At 37.5% G+C, this 12,766-nt stretch overlaps 1 protein-coding gene across 1 annotated transcript; it reads left to right on the top strand.

The window, feature by feature from the left end:
* Positions 1 to 6,235: 6,235 nt before the first annotated feature.
* Positions 6,236 to 12,396, top strand: LOC116258262 (ETO1-like protein 1). The gene is made up of 5 exons (XM_031635367.2): positions 6,236 to 7,090; positions 7,636 to 9,354; positions 9,474 to 9,765; positions 10,676 to 10,985; positions 12,025 to 12,396. Exons 1-5 carry the CDS (start codon positions 6,981 to 6,983, stop codon positions 12,243 to 12,245), a joined length of 2,652 nt encoding a protein of 883 aa, XP_031491227.1. The 5' UTR covers positions 6,236 to 6,980; the 3' UTR covers positions 12,246 to 12,396.
* Positions 12,397 to 12,766: the final 370 nt, after the last annotated feature.

Genomic DNA, 12,766 nt, shown 5'->3' with positions numbered 1-12,766 from the left:
GTTTCTTGACATTCAATTGGATATACAATATCTAAGCTTGGGTTCCACTGGAAAGAGTTTTTAAATGCGACCTGTAAATAAGATTTTATAACAAACTTAAGATTAATGTTTTGATATTTTCAATTCACAAAATGTTGATGTAAAAATAGGTTTGTTGTTTACGTTGTTTTTAATAAAGGAAGGGAGCCGTCTCCCAGCAAAGCTTCATGAGATGCAGAAAAAGATTTTTCTAATATTGTTTATTGTTCCTCTATTTTTTTAACATTTTAACTATCTAAAAGACCCCATCTACTGTTTATCCTTTTGTTTTTTTTGGGTAAGGAATCAAAAATTACGATCATTTTTTATTGGTTCAATAAGTATATATATATATATATAGTCAATGACTAATCAAAGTAAACGGATGGTTGATAGAAAAATATTAAAAAAAGTATGAACTAATATTAAATGATGAAAATGTTCATCACATTTTCTATGCATAGAGGAAAATTAAATGGTGGCTCTCGGTTTTTAAAATCACCCACCATCTAATCTACATGGACATGATAAAGGAAAAATAAAGATATAAAGGTGATAAGTTTACATTTTTTTTCTTTCTTTTTTTCTTACAACTATCCATCTTTTTTGGATGAATGAAGAGCCTAAGTTATAAGGCTATGTGATAGATAACCAGAACAGTTCATATATATATATATATATATATATATATATATATATTTCTTTCTTTCTTTCTTTCTTCCTTTCTTTTTATTTATTTATTTTTTATTTTTTTATGGAGAAACATATCTTCCCTACTTGAGGCAATGATAAAAAAAAGGTACTTCACATGAAAAGCTTTATATTGATTTGGAAGGGGTGTGGAGTTCTATACACTCCAGCCAAAAATAACAAAACTTTCTCGCTCAAAGGGATTGGCGTATTTTTCTTTATCTTTGCTCTTGTCATTTTCTTTTCTAGCTTTCTCAAAGCTCCCTTTGTGCCCTAGTATCCCTAGCTAGGCCAGAGTAGGGGGCCCAAAATTTTGAAAGATAAAAATTTACTAATTAATACTTTTAAAAATCTTAATTTGGCCCAATAAAAATTTTGAACATATATTTGTCCTTTGCAAAAAATTTAGAAATGTTTTTCTGAAAATCCACTATCCCATAAACAAAAAAAAAAACAAAAAAAAAATCTCCGTTCTGCCCCTGATCTCTAGGCTGTAAACAAACTTAAAAACTCTTGGAGAAGAGACATCAACTTCTAGATTAATTGAAAAACAAGCTAAATCATGTGGGATAATCCTTAAGCATTAAAATAAGACACCGCCCACTTTAGGATCTTCTTTTGTTGGCGTGATGTTAGGTATAAACATGCATGTAAACTTCGATGTATCATTTTCCCATCTGCACAAGCAATCTAATATAGATATTGTTGCGATGTTAGATCATCATTTTCATTACCGTTGCATTTTCCACGATTAAAATATTTCAACACATTAAGTTAGATCTATGTTCATATTAGGGGTCACCATTTGATCCAGATCAGATGAATCGAAGCTCAATCTAATGTTGCTGCAATCTGCATTTACGTGCATTTTGGCTGTCATTTCTTTATTTCCAGATGGGATTCTAATGTTTTAGTGCATGATCTGACTTATTGGTTTTGGAAGAGCAAGGTAGGGCCGAAGCTTCCATCCAATCCCTTGTCTTTTGCTTAAGTTTGAATTTGAATCCTAATCTGGACTAATCTGATTAGTGATCGAATTCAGGCACAGACAGGTTCTTCTTACTGGATCCGGTAATTGTCCAATTTTCACACACATGCCTAATTTTATGTAAAAAAGCGAACTTAGAATTTGTTTTATTTTCCAAACTACATCTGATTATTTCAGCGGTTTATGTAGACCTACCCCTTGCACACACTCTGACACAAACACAAGTTTAGCGGTTTCAAATAACTTTAGTCCTAACAAGAAAAGCTGGCCTTCATATTGTGTCTCTTAGGCATGTTTTCTAGTGCTTTAAGCTGTTCTTAATAAATCTAATCATATAGATACATGTGAATTATATGAAAATGCAAAAATGAAAAACAATATAAGGAAATTAAAAATGATGTATAAATTGAATTTTATGAGCTGAGGCAGCTAAGAGTGTCAATTTTTAAAACTTACAACATCTTATTTTTAACCATATAAATTTTTACTTTTTCCACATATCTATGTTGTTAGTTTTTTTATGAGGATGGGAGAGCCACCATCGAGCAAGAGAGCTAAAGCTCTCATCCAACCTCTTTTCCCCTTAAAGATTATTTGGCTATAGTAACACTGTCACAGTATACCATGAATCTAACCTAAAAAATATGTGAATTCAAAGAACTAACAAGTGTTATATGAATCTTCTCCATTTTTTAGGCAGATTCATACGATAGTACAATAATTTATTATTGTCAAATGGCTTCTTAGGGTATAGAGCTTGTTTTTAGTAAAATGAGGTGTTACATGAGGTTGACATCCATAACTTGAAATGGAGAATGACTGCCTACCAACACGTATAGAAAGGCTGGATCTTTGTTGGATCTCAGATTTGCGTTGGATTCAATTAAAAAATTTCCTACCATGTCCAAAATGCATATATTATTTCGATCAATTTTTACCAGACCCAAATTTAGGTTCTTAATAAGATAATTTCGACCCATTAGCAGCATCCCCAGCTACTTTTTATGTAGAGAGAGAGAGAGGGAGGTGGTAGTGATAGTGGGGTTGTCGGTGGGTAGAGTTATTGGGCACACCAAAACTAATAATTCTCCCAACTATTCCACTTGCAAGTTGCAATACTCAATTTAATGGGCCCATGCATGCATTTTGGATGTAGCAGTTAGAACTAAACAAAATAAATTAAAATTAAAAAATAAAATCATCCAGAAAAAATGAATAAACTAAAAGAAATTCAGCTTCTTCTTAAGGTTGTGCAGGCAGGTGCCCACACTGTCCCATAAAATTCATTTACTTATATGTTGGCTTGCCCCGACTATTTGCTTTTTTCATATGTCAGTGCCACTCAATTGATTATTCACTTATATATATATATATATATATATATATATATATATATATATGGTGCCTTCAATTGTTCTTTGGGTTTAAAGCTTTTTGAATTAGTGCTCCTTGGCCAAAAATTTCCACCCAAAACCAAATTTTTCCACATAATACTTTTGCATGAGTTGAAGACAATTAAAAAAAAAATCTAAACTTCTATCTCTAGAAGTATGTGCGATACTTCTTATTGTATGGCAATATTGCAATTGGGAAATTGCAATTTATATCTCAATTCAGAATTTAATGATCATCTCTGCTCTTTTGAGCCATATTCAAGCTTTGCCCTCATTAGGAGAACTAGTTAGCTAGCATGATGTGAGGATGCCAAAGGAAGAAGTATTATTTTGAGGTAAAGGTTTTACTCCTATTGGTAGGAGAGTTTGAGACTGGGTTTTCCTTTTCTGGCTTCAAATTTCTTTTTTTTCTTGTGACATAAGAAAACTGCACTCAAGCCGAGAAACTTCGCCTTCACCGTTGGGAAAATAAATCCTAAGTTTGGTTAACCCCTCGCCGGGGCGATATACCTGCTTCCTACCGTTTGTAGAAATTGGATGTTTGTGGGCACCAAACCAACAACTGCTCTCGAACCAGCCGCTGCCCAATCGATCTATGTTAAGTCATGATAATGAGCATAATAACAATGCATAGTTTTCGCTTAGTAAGTCCGATCAGCAATATTTTGTCCCCTAAAAAAGTAGGGAAATCAAACCTCAGAATATTTCTTTAAAAAAATTATAATCAACTTTTTTTTAAAGGAAGTACGTGTTTGCGAGCATATTGCAAGTCTCATCGATGTCTTCGTTAATTGTTTCTGCGTTTTTTTTTACTGTCTTTATCATTAGAAAAGAGTTGAATTTACCGCTGCTCCTATCTCTTCAACGTGCTCACGGAAAATAAAAAAAACCATTCTCTTGAAGAACTGGTAGGTTGGCTCCAAAACTCAAAAAAATATGGACATTTACTTACTTTTTTAGAAGTCCACACATACACATATATTTACTCATTAGTACTCTTTCGTAAAAATGTCTACTCATCAACACCCTTCCCTCGGAACAGCACATAGTGGGTCAGGTCTAGTTTTGGGGATGCTATATTTTGAATGTAGTATCAAATGAATATACTAATAGCCCAGCGTTGTTACCAACTATAACTGCTTATGATAAATTAGGTAGGGTATCGAGTCGAGTATCTCATCGACACCATTTAAACAGTAGAAAGCATACCCAAAAAATAAAGTGAGGCACGAGCCGCCCAACTGCCCAACCCTAATTAAGGGGACAAATAGGGAGAAGGGTTATAGATTAATGAACAGTGCATAGTTGGTCAGGTCTAGTAGGGCTTAAGCCATATAAAATAGAATAGGGTACCAAAGTGAATATGCTTATAGCCCACCATTCACCGAACCTAGGAATGTCAATATATTTGATTTGAATCTGATAACCGATCCGATCCAAAAAAATCGAATATGAAAAAATTTAAACAATCGATTAAAAAATCGAATCGGATTCAGATTTAATGAATGGCATCCAATCGAATCAGATACGGATTCGGATCAGATTCATTTTTGGACATTAATACTTTATAGGGATGGGAGAAGAGTGGAAGCTTCGGCTTTAGCCGAATGACAAGATGAAATACTTTTCAAACTCACCCAAAAAACAATCAAATGAGAGAAACACAACCAAAAAGAAGTTAATTTTAATGTTAATTAAAAAATAATTTTCTTGAATATAGAAAAAAGTAAAAGTAGATATATTTACGCAAGTTAAAAAATGAATATTTAATAATTAATTGTAGCCACCAAATCTCCGACGCCCCTCTTCTTCAGCCTCACTATTATCTGGTAGGCATTAGAACGATAAAAAAGAACAAAGATAAGCCAGTTTGCTAAGTTATACATGACCTTGTCTAATACTTGTTCAACCAATATCTAAATAGCCGTTTGTTATGCCAACCTTCGGAAGGAATGGATACTTAACGAAGGATAACATTGGGCATCCACAGGGATGTCAATGTCATCCCAAGAAATGACATTCGATCTAATTTGAACTTGGTCTTAAATAAATATTTTTGTTGAATAATAAACGTCAATATTGCTAGTTGCAGCGTTTCATTTAGGTTTCTATATGAACTTAGAAACTGATACTTACAACGATGAATCGCAATCCACCCAACTCATTAAAAAAATGAACATCCAAAGGATTTCTAGTGATTTTTTCATTCCCAATTTTTTATTGACAACTATTTTTCAATATCAATATTGTGTTGCTGAATAATTCGCAACCATTACAAGAACCGTGATATCCAACCATAGTTTTAAAAGAAGTTTACTAGCAAAGCCAAATAGTGTTGGAGTGTTTACCATGAAAACAAAGGTAGTTGTAGCGCCACATGGAAGTAGGCATGTTTAAAGAGTCGAGCTGGACTCGAACTTGCTCAATAAATTTGACTTGAACTCGACTCATTAAACAAACTCGACTCATTAAACAAGTCGAGTTCGAATTAAGAAATGAACTCGACAACCTAAACGAATTCAGCATTGATGACATTTGCTCAATAAATTTAACTTAAACTCGACTCATTAAACAAGTCGAGTTCGAGTTAAGAAACGAACTGGACAACCTAAACGAGTTGAGCATTGATGACGTTCGAATTCGATCAAGGAAGGATTTTAATGGATGAAAAGGATAGGGAAGGAATAAAGTAAATGATAAAAGAGAAAATATCGCTTAAATCTTGCTGTTTTTTTTTTTCTATATACATGTCCGGCGTGTATATCTTGTGGAGTTTACTTATGCTTACCACAAAACTCCAGTTTCCTTCTGTTGTATTTTTTGCCAAAATATCTCAAGACCATATCTAAAAAGGATACACTGCAGTTACCAAAGACAAGTCAATCTGTAAAAAGAGCGAGTTGACAACAAATTCTAGATTCCTGGGCGCCGATGATTTGACTGAAGCATGGTGGGGAGTTACCAGAGGCAGACAGACCGAGGTCCAAAAGGCCTCATCTTGAGCAGAGCAAGCTGGCTTTATACGCGCCACTAAAAAGGTGGATGGTCCTCACACCACTGCCGCGAAGGGTCGGCCTCCACCGGATCAATCCTCTTAAATGCCAACAATCTGCGAAAGAAATGTTCTACTACTTTCTTATTTATGGTTGGGCTCTCTTTTTTCTATTACATTTTTCTGAACCTTGGCATATGCAAAATGGGTTTTTCCTCCCTTCCCCTACAATAGTGAGGGTGTCAGAGATTGCTGTTATCTTCTCTTTTAATGGAATAAAAAGTCATGGTGGCACGTTGATTCACTCTGCGCGAACCATTGGGAAAGCTCAGTAGTTGAAAAAAAAAAATTGACTAGCAGTCTCTCTCTCTTGTGAAAGAGAGTCGTTTGAGCAGAGTAAAGGTCTTTTTCTTCTTCTTTTTTGTGCGGCCTATTTTCGTTTTTCTGGTTTAGTGGCTCCATTTCCCAACAGTGGTATAAGTTCTGTTGCTTTTGTGGCTGCAGTTTGTGTGTTCTCCCCCTTTTCTTTAAATCCTTTTCTGCTGGGTAGGATTATTTTGGGATTAAAATAGTGGGTTTTTTTCTTTTCCCTTTTCTTTTGTTCTTTTGGTACTTGCTGTGAGTGTGTGAGTGTGAGGTATAGTTTTGGAGATCAGAGGAGGATTTTTCTTCTTTTCCTCTGATTTTCCCCCTTTGTCTGCTTCAAAGTTTCTAAGGCTTTGGTGGGGGTTGTGGGTGTTTTGAGCTCCCTTTTTTTGTGGTGCAAAGGTTCTGGATATATTTGGTTCAGAGTGGGAGGTTTGTTGTAGCTTTGCTGTGCTTCTTGACGAACTCTGTGGGATCGAGAGGAGGATTTTGAAGACCTGGGGAAGAGAGAAGAGGTTTCTTGTTTGGTGGTATGAGAAAGCCCTTCTTTTCAGATTCGTGTAAGGAGACCCAACTGCATGCCCTTAACCCTCAGTCATGGCTTCAGGTTGAGCTTGCCAAGCTCGCTTCGTACTCCTGCAAGTAAGCTCTCTCTCTCTCTCTCTCTCTCTCTCTCTCTCTCTCTCTCTCTCTCTCTCTCTCTCTCTCGCTCTCTCTCTGTCTCTCTCTTCCGTTTGTCCATTCGGTTCTTCTGGGCATCCTATCTGACAGCAATAACCATACTTGAGCGGCTTCTGTCTGAAATATTGGGTTTGCGTTCCCGTCGCTCTGGTTGTTCCTGTTGGTAGGCTTCTGCGCCCATGTTAAGGGATATGTATTTTGGTACTGTGATCATCTAATTCGTGTAAAAAATGGTCGATTCCTAGTGCAGAAAGTAACATTTGAACCCATTTTCCTTTTTTTCCGTTGCAATTTCTTTCTGAGTTTTCCCCTTAGCTGGGGCTTTCTTCTCTACAATTTAGAAAACGTTTGGCTTCATTGTTTTTAGTTCTGTGGTCGGACTCTACCCTTTGAACTGGTTCTATGAGCAATTGCCGTCAGTAGTTCGTAATTCATTATTTGGTCTTCTTTCGGGTTCTGTTTTCTCATTCGGTTGAAGCTAATGTTTGTGGTTGTTGTTGGCATAGTGAACCTCTCGTCAAGGTAGCAGAACCACCGATCCTTCCACATTTTAAGCCACTCGATTATGTTGAGATCCTAGCTCAGATTCACGAAGAGCTCGAGAATTCTGACGTCCATGACAAGGCAAGCCTCTACTTGTTGCAGTTTCATGTGTTTCGGGGTCTTGGGGAGGTGAAATTGCTTCGGCGAAGCCTCAGGTCTGCTTGGCTGAACGCCAGCACCATACACGAGCGGCTGGTTTTTGGTGCTTGGTTGAAATATGAAAAGCAAGGAGAAGAATTGATTGCCGATTTGCTTGCCTCTTGTGGCAAATGTACTCAAGAGTTTGGTTATTTGGACATTGCGTCTTCGCAACTTGATTTTGGGGCTCAGGCTTCTCAAGACATAAAGACCCAAGATTATAACTCTATAGGCCTTTCTGATTATGTGATATTCAAGATAGGAGATGATAAGGTAAAGTGTGATCGCCAGAAGATGGCAGCTCTATCTATTCCTTTCCGGACGATGCTCAATGGATGTTTGACGGAATCATTACAGGAAGAAATTGATCTATCTGAGAATGGGATCTCTCCGTTGAGTATGAGGGAAATAAGTGAATTTTGCCAGACCAATGAGTTGAAGGATTTGCCTGCAGAATCAATACTTGAAATATTGAGCTTTGCAAACAAATTTTGTTGCGAAAAGCTTAAAGATGTTTGTGATCGGAAGCTTGCAGCTATGGTTTGCAGCAGGCAGGACGCAGTTAACCTTATGGAGTATGCTTTGCATGAAAACTCCCCAGTAACTGCTGCTTCCTGTCTACAAGTGTTTCTACATGATCTTCCAGATTGCTTGAATGATGAACAGGTTACTAGGATCTTTTGTAATGTCGATGCTCATCAAAGAGCACTTATGGTTGGTCATGCCTCATTTTCTCTCTTCTGTTTTCTTAGTGAGGTTGCAATGAACAGCCACCCAGCTTCAGATTTTACAATTAGCTTCCTGGAAAGACTAGTGGAGTGTGCAAGCGATATTAGGCAGAAACAATTGGCACTTCATCAGCTTGCATGCAGGCGACTGTTAAGAAAAGAATATGACAAATCGAGGCAGCTATTTGATGCTGCTTACCAAGCGGGGCATCTTTATTCGATTGCTGGCTTGGCTAGAGTCACTTGTAAACGGGGAGATCAAGTTTCAGCATACGAGAAGATCAGCTCAGCAATTGATTCGCATAACCCTCTGGGGTGGATGTATCAGGAACGGTCTCTATACTGTGATAGTGAAAAAAGGTGGCAGGATCTGGAAAAAGCGACAGAATTGGACCCGACTCTTGTTTACCCTTACATGTATCGAGCTGCCATTCTCATGAGAGAAGAAAACATGCAGGCGGCATTAACGGAAATAAATCGCGTTCTTGGATTCAAATTGTCCTTGGAATGCTTGGAGCTTCGGTTTTGCTTCTATCTCTTGATTGAGGATTACAGATCTGCACTGTCAGATATTCAGGCAATTCTTACTTTGAATCCCCAATACAGGATGTTTCAGGGTCGTGTGGCAGCTTCCCAGCTGCACACCCTTGTTCAAGAGCATGTCAGGCCTTGGACGATGGCTGATTGTTGGTTGCAACTTTATGAACGATGGTCCTCGGTTGATGATATTGGTTCCTTGTCTCTAATATACCAGATGCTTGAATCTGATCCCGTGAAAGGGGTGTTATATTTCAGACAATCTTTGCTTCTGCTTAGGTACATTTTCATTGTCTGTTGACTCTGTTCTTTGTTACAATGATTTGCATTTTGAATTTATTATGTGTTGTCCTGTTGTCATGCATCTGTTGAATTAATTTTTATTTTTGCCAAATCAGACTGAACTGTCCAGAAGCAGCTATGAGGAGTCTCCAATTAGCACGTCAGCATGCAGGCACTGAGCCTGAGCGTCTTGTTTATGAGGGTTGGATTTTGTATGACACAGGGCATTGTGATGAAGGACTTCGCAAGGCAGAGGAATCACTTAATCTTCAGAGGTCATTTGAAGCATTCTTTCTCAAGGCATATGCCTTGGCAGATTCTAGTCCTGATCCTTCATATTCCATGAAAGTTATATCTCTTCTTGAAGATGCTTTGAAGTGCCCTTCGGACAGGCTTCGTAAAGGACAGGTTTGTAATTTGATCTGTTATGTTGTTGGGTGAAAATATAAGTACATGCACATACACATGAACAAGTGTAACTTTTATTTATCTCTGGCTAGGACACTAGGATAACTATGACCAATATTTATCCTAGCAAAGATATGTTGGCTACGCTATCATCAACCATGAGTATATTTTCCTTTTTTACTTAATAATAGCAAGCATGTATATAACGTGTATATTGCCAGCTGAACAACTCCTATCCTTACACCAAGTTTGGGTAATTGAGCTCCAACTTCCAAAATGTTCATCATCAAAGATGCATTTGGGAACACCCTAGCGCTAAATTTTTTTGCAAATGCCAACTCATGGACCCTCTTTCATTTCCTGTGGGATGTTGTTAATGGATTAACAGTAATTTAATGAATAAATGCTTTCATGATTAAATAACGGCCAACTTGCAGTTGGGTTTTGGTCAACTAATTTTGATGGCACTGCTCACATGCTGAAACATGGTACTTTCCTAGGGTGTAAATGTTGAGTGTCTTTTCATCTTATTTGGAAAAGGATCGTACTTAAATGTTCGGTATACTGGTCATCTTGAAGTGCCCATGTCCCTGAGCATGGAAGGCTGATTATTCAAGATACCATTTTCTTGAGAATCCATCATATGGAACTTCACGTGCTTGGTGATGGAAAAGTGAATTGGGGCATAAAACAACAAATTGGTTAGAAAATAGTGTTTTTCCCCTTTGTTGGAAAATTCACTTTCTCCATAGGATGATGGCTAACGTACATGATGTGGAGTTAATGGTGCTTGTTTCAATGCAGTTCACATTGTCAGAAAGTAACTAGTTGATATGATATGAACCCAGATTTTTATGAGCTGGCATATCCTGACGATATATGCTCTACTTTTCTTGATTTCTATGATCAGGCCCTTAACAATCTCGGCAGCGCATACGTGGACTGTGGAATGCTGGATATGGCTGCTGATTGTTATATAAACGCCCTCAAGATCCGCCATAGCCGAGCTCACCAAGGTCTTGCTCGTGTACATTACCTTACGAACAACAGAGAAGCAGCATATGAGGAAATAACGAAGTTGATTGAGAAGGCTAAGAACAATGCTTCAGCATATGAGAAAAGGTCTGAGTATTGTGATCGTGATCTGGCGAAAGAAGACTTGAAAATGGTTACTCAGTTGGACCCTTTGCTTGTATATCCATACAGATATAGGGCTGCTGGTATGAAAAATTCACTTGTCATTTCATAGGATACTAGCTGAGATTATGATAAATGTTGATTTCATTCTCAAATTTCTTTCTAGCCCTGTAGACGCATAGATAAACGTAGACATATTCTAATTGTGTCTTTTTAGTTTTTCAAATGCCAGATGGGAATGCCTGTTACATCTTGAACAGTATTTGTTTTCTTATGCTGCCTTAATTGTTTGCACAAAGTTGACGATTGTTGTTGGTCGGTCAGCACTGACCAGTAAACATGTTCCTCAAATTATTATTGACAATGTTCTTTTGCCATTGTTTTCCATGCTTTGTTGCATTCAGCTTTTGCTTGTTACGTTTGCATGGAAGATAGAAGTCCACATGGACTCTCCATATTGACTGGGTCCTGTATCCCCCCTTGTGTAGAGACTATGTTGCTACTCTGCAAATATGGATTTATCCCCATATCCTCATCCAAATCCTAAATGGTGGAAATAAGTTCTGCCTCGTTGTTGTATTGGGCTTTTTATTTCGAAATTCTTCTATATTTTGCTGTGTTCGTATTTCCAAATACAGATTGTCAGTGCAACTGGCAAAACTAATCAAGGCATTCTAAGGAAGAAAACAGCTTAGATATTTAATAACCGATTTTTGTCAATTCTGCATTATTTAATGTCTTGTAAATCAGTAAGTCACGCATATGACCTAATCGTTGAAAAGCCCGCTCGTGCTCTGAGTTCCCTGATTGCTTGTACCACATGCACATTTGATTGCCGTACTGCTCTGTAAGCTAATCATTGCATTACTTGCACCATTATGAACTTGTTCTTCTTTGACATTGCTCACTAAGTTTAATGCTTGTTTTGTTTGTTGGTTGAGTTACCTCTGCTTATCTTTCTGTGCATGCACATTTCATTGCAGTACTGCTCTGTAAGCATCATTCCGTTACTTGCACCATTATGAACTTGTTCCTTGACATTGTTCACTAATTTTAATGTTTCTTTTGTTTAGTGGGCTCTTTGCCCTGCTGTCAACTCACGTTTCCCTCTTTTCTGTTTAGTGTTAATGGACAATCATGAAGAGAAGGAAGCGATTGCTGAGTTGACGAAGGCAATCGCATTCAAAGCTGATCTCCATCTCTTGCACTTACGTGCCGACTTCCATGAAAGCATCGGCGACGTCTCCGGGGCGCTCCGTGACTGCAGGGCAGCGCTCTCTTTGGACCCAAACCACCCGGAGATTATGGAGCTCCACTGCCGCGTGCGCAGTCAGGTAGTGTAATTATGTACACAAGCTGAAAAAGAGAAAAAATAACATCTAATTTTGATGTATGTAAGCAATTCATGGATACTTTCGGTGTCCCTGTTTCTCATATTCATGTTGGTGAAATATTAGGCTTACCCTGTTAATATGAAATTGATTATTGTCATCACTTTGAAAAGGAGAAATTATTTAAATATTACTCCTTTTAAGAAAGGAAACTAAATTTTCTGAAAATTTGTTAGTGGGTCTCATTGTTGATTTAATCAAATAAATTCTTGAGTTTGTCCGAAAGCAACGGGGGCCAACTGGCCAAAAGTTTCGGCAGCAAAGCTTGTCTTCTTCCCAACATGTCATGTGGCGACCTTTCCATCATTAAAGCGGAAGAAATAAAGTAAGGAGATAACAAGGTGATAAGCTCTTTTACTCTTCATTTTTCATTTTTCTGATGCATCTCTACTTGACGAGACCTGGATGTGAATCAACGACGTGTTCCATCTGGCCGCATTTTTCTCCGATTGTCTGTAATCGATACTTATGTC

This window comes from Nymphaea colorata, chromosome 1 (genome assembly GCF_008831285.2).
Source record: "Nymphaea colorata isolate Beijing-Zhang1983 chromosome 1, ASM883128v2, whole genome shotgun sequence".
In the NCBI taxonomy this organism is placed as follows: domain Eukaryota; kingdom Viridiplantae; phylum Streptophyta; class Magnoliopsida; order Nymphaeales; family Nymphaeaceae; genus Nymphaea; species Nymphaea colorata.
This window is presented reverse-complemented; position numbering and strand designations above follow the sequence as displayed.

Excerpts from the sequence above, each read along its gene's own strand:
- LOC116258262 (XM_031635367.2), top strand. The coding sequence starts at position 6,981 with ATGAGAAAGCCCTTCTTTTCAGATTCGTGTAAGGAGACCCAACTGCAT. Across the intron at positions 9,355-9,473 it reads CAATCTTTGCTTCTGCTTAG|ACTGAACTGTCCAGAAGCAG; the intron begins GTACATTTTCAT and ends TTGCCAAATCAG. Across the intron at positions 10,986-12,024 it reads ATACAGATATAGGGCTGCTG|TGTTAATGGACAATCATGAA; the intron begins GTATGAAAAATT and ends TTTTCTGTTTAG.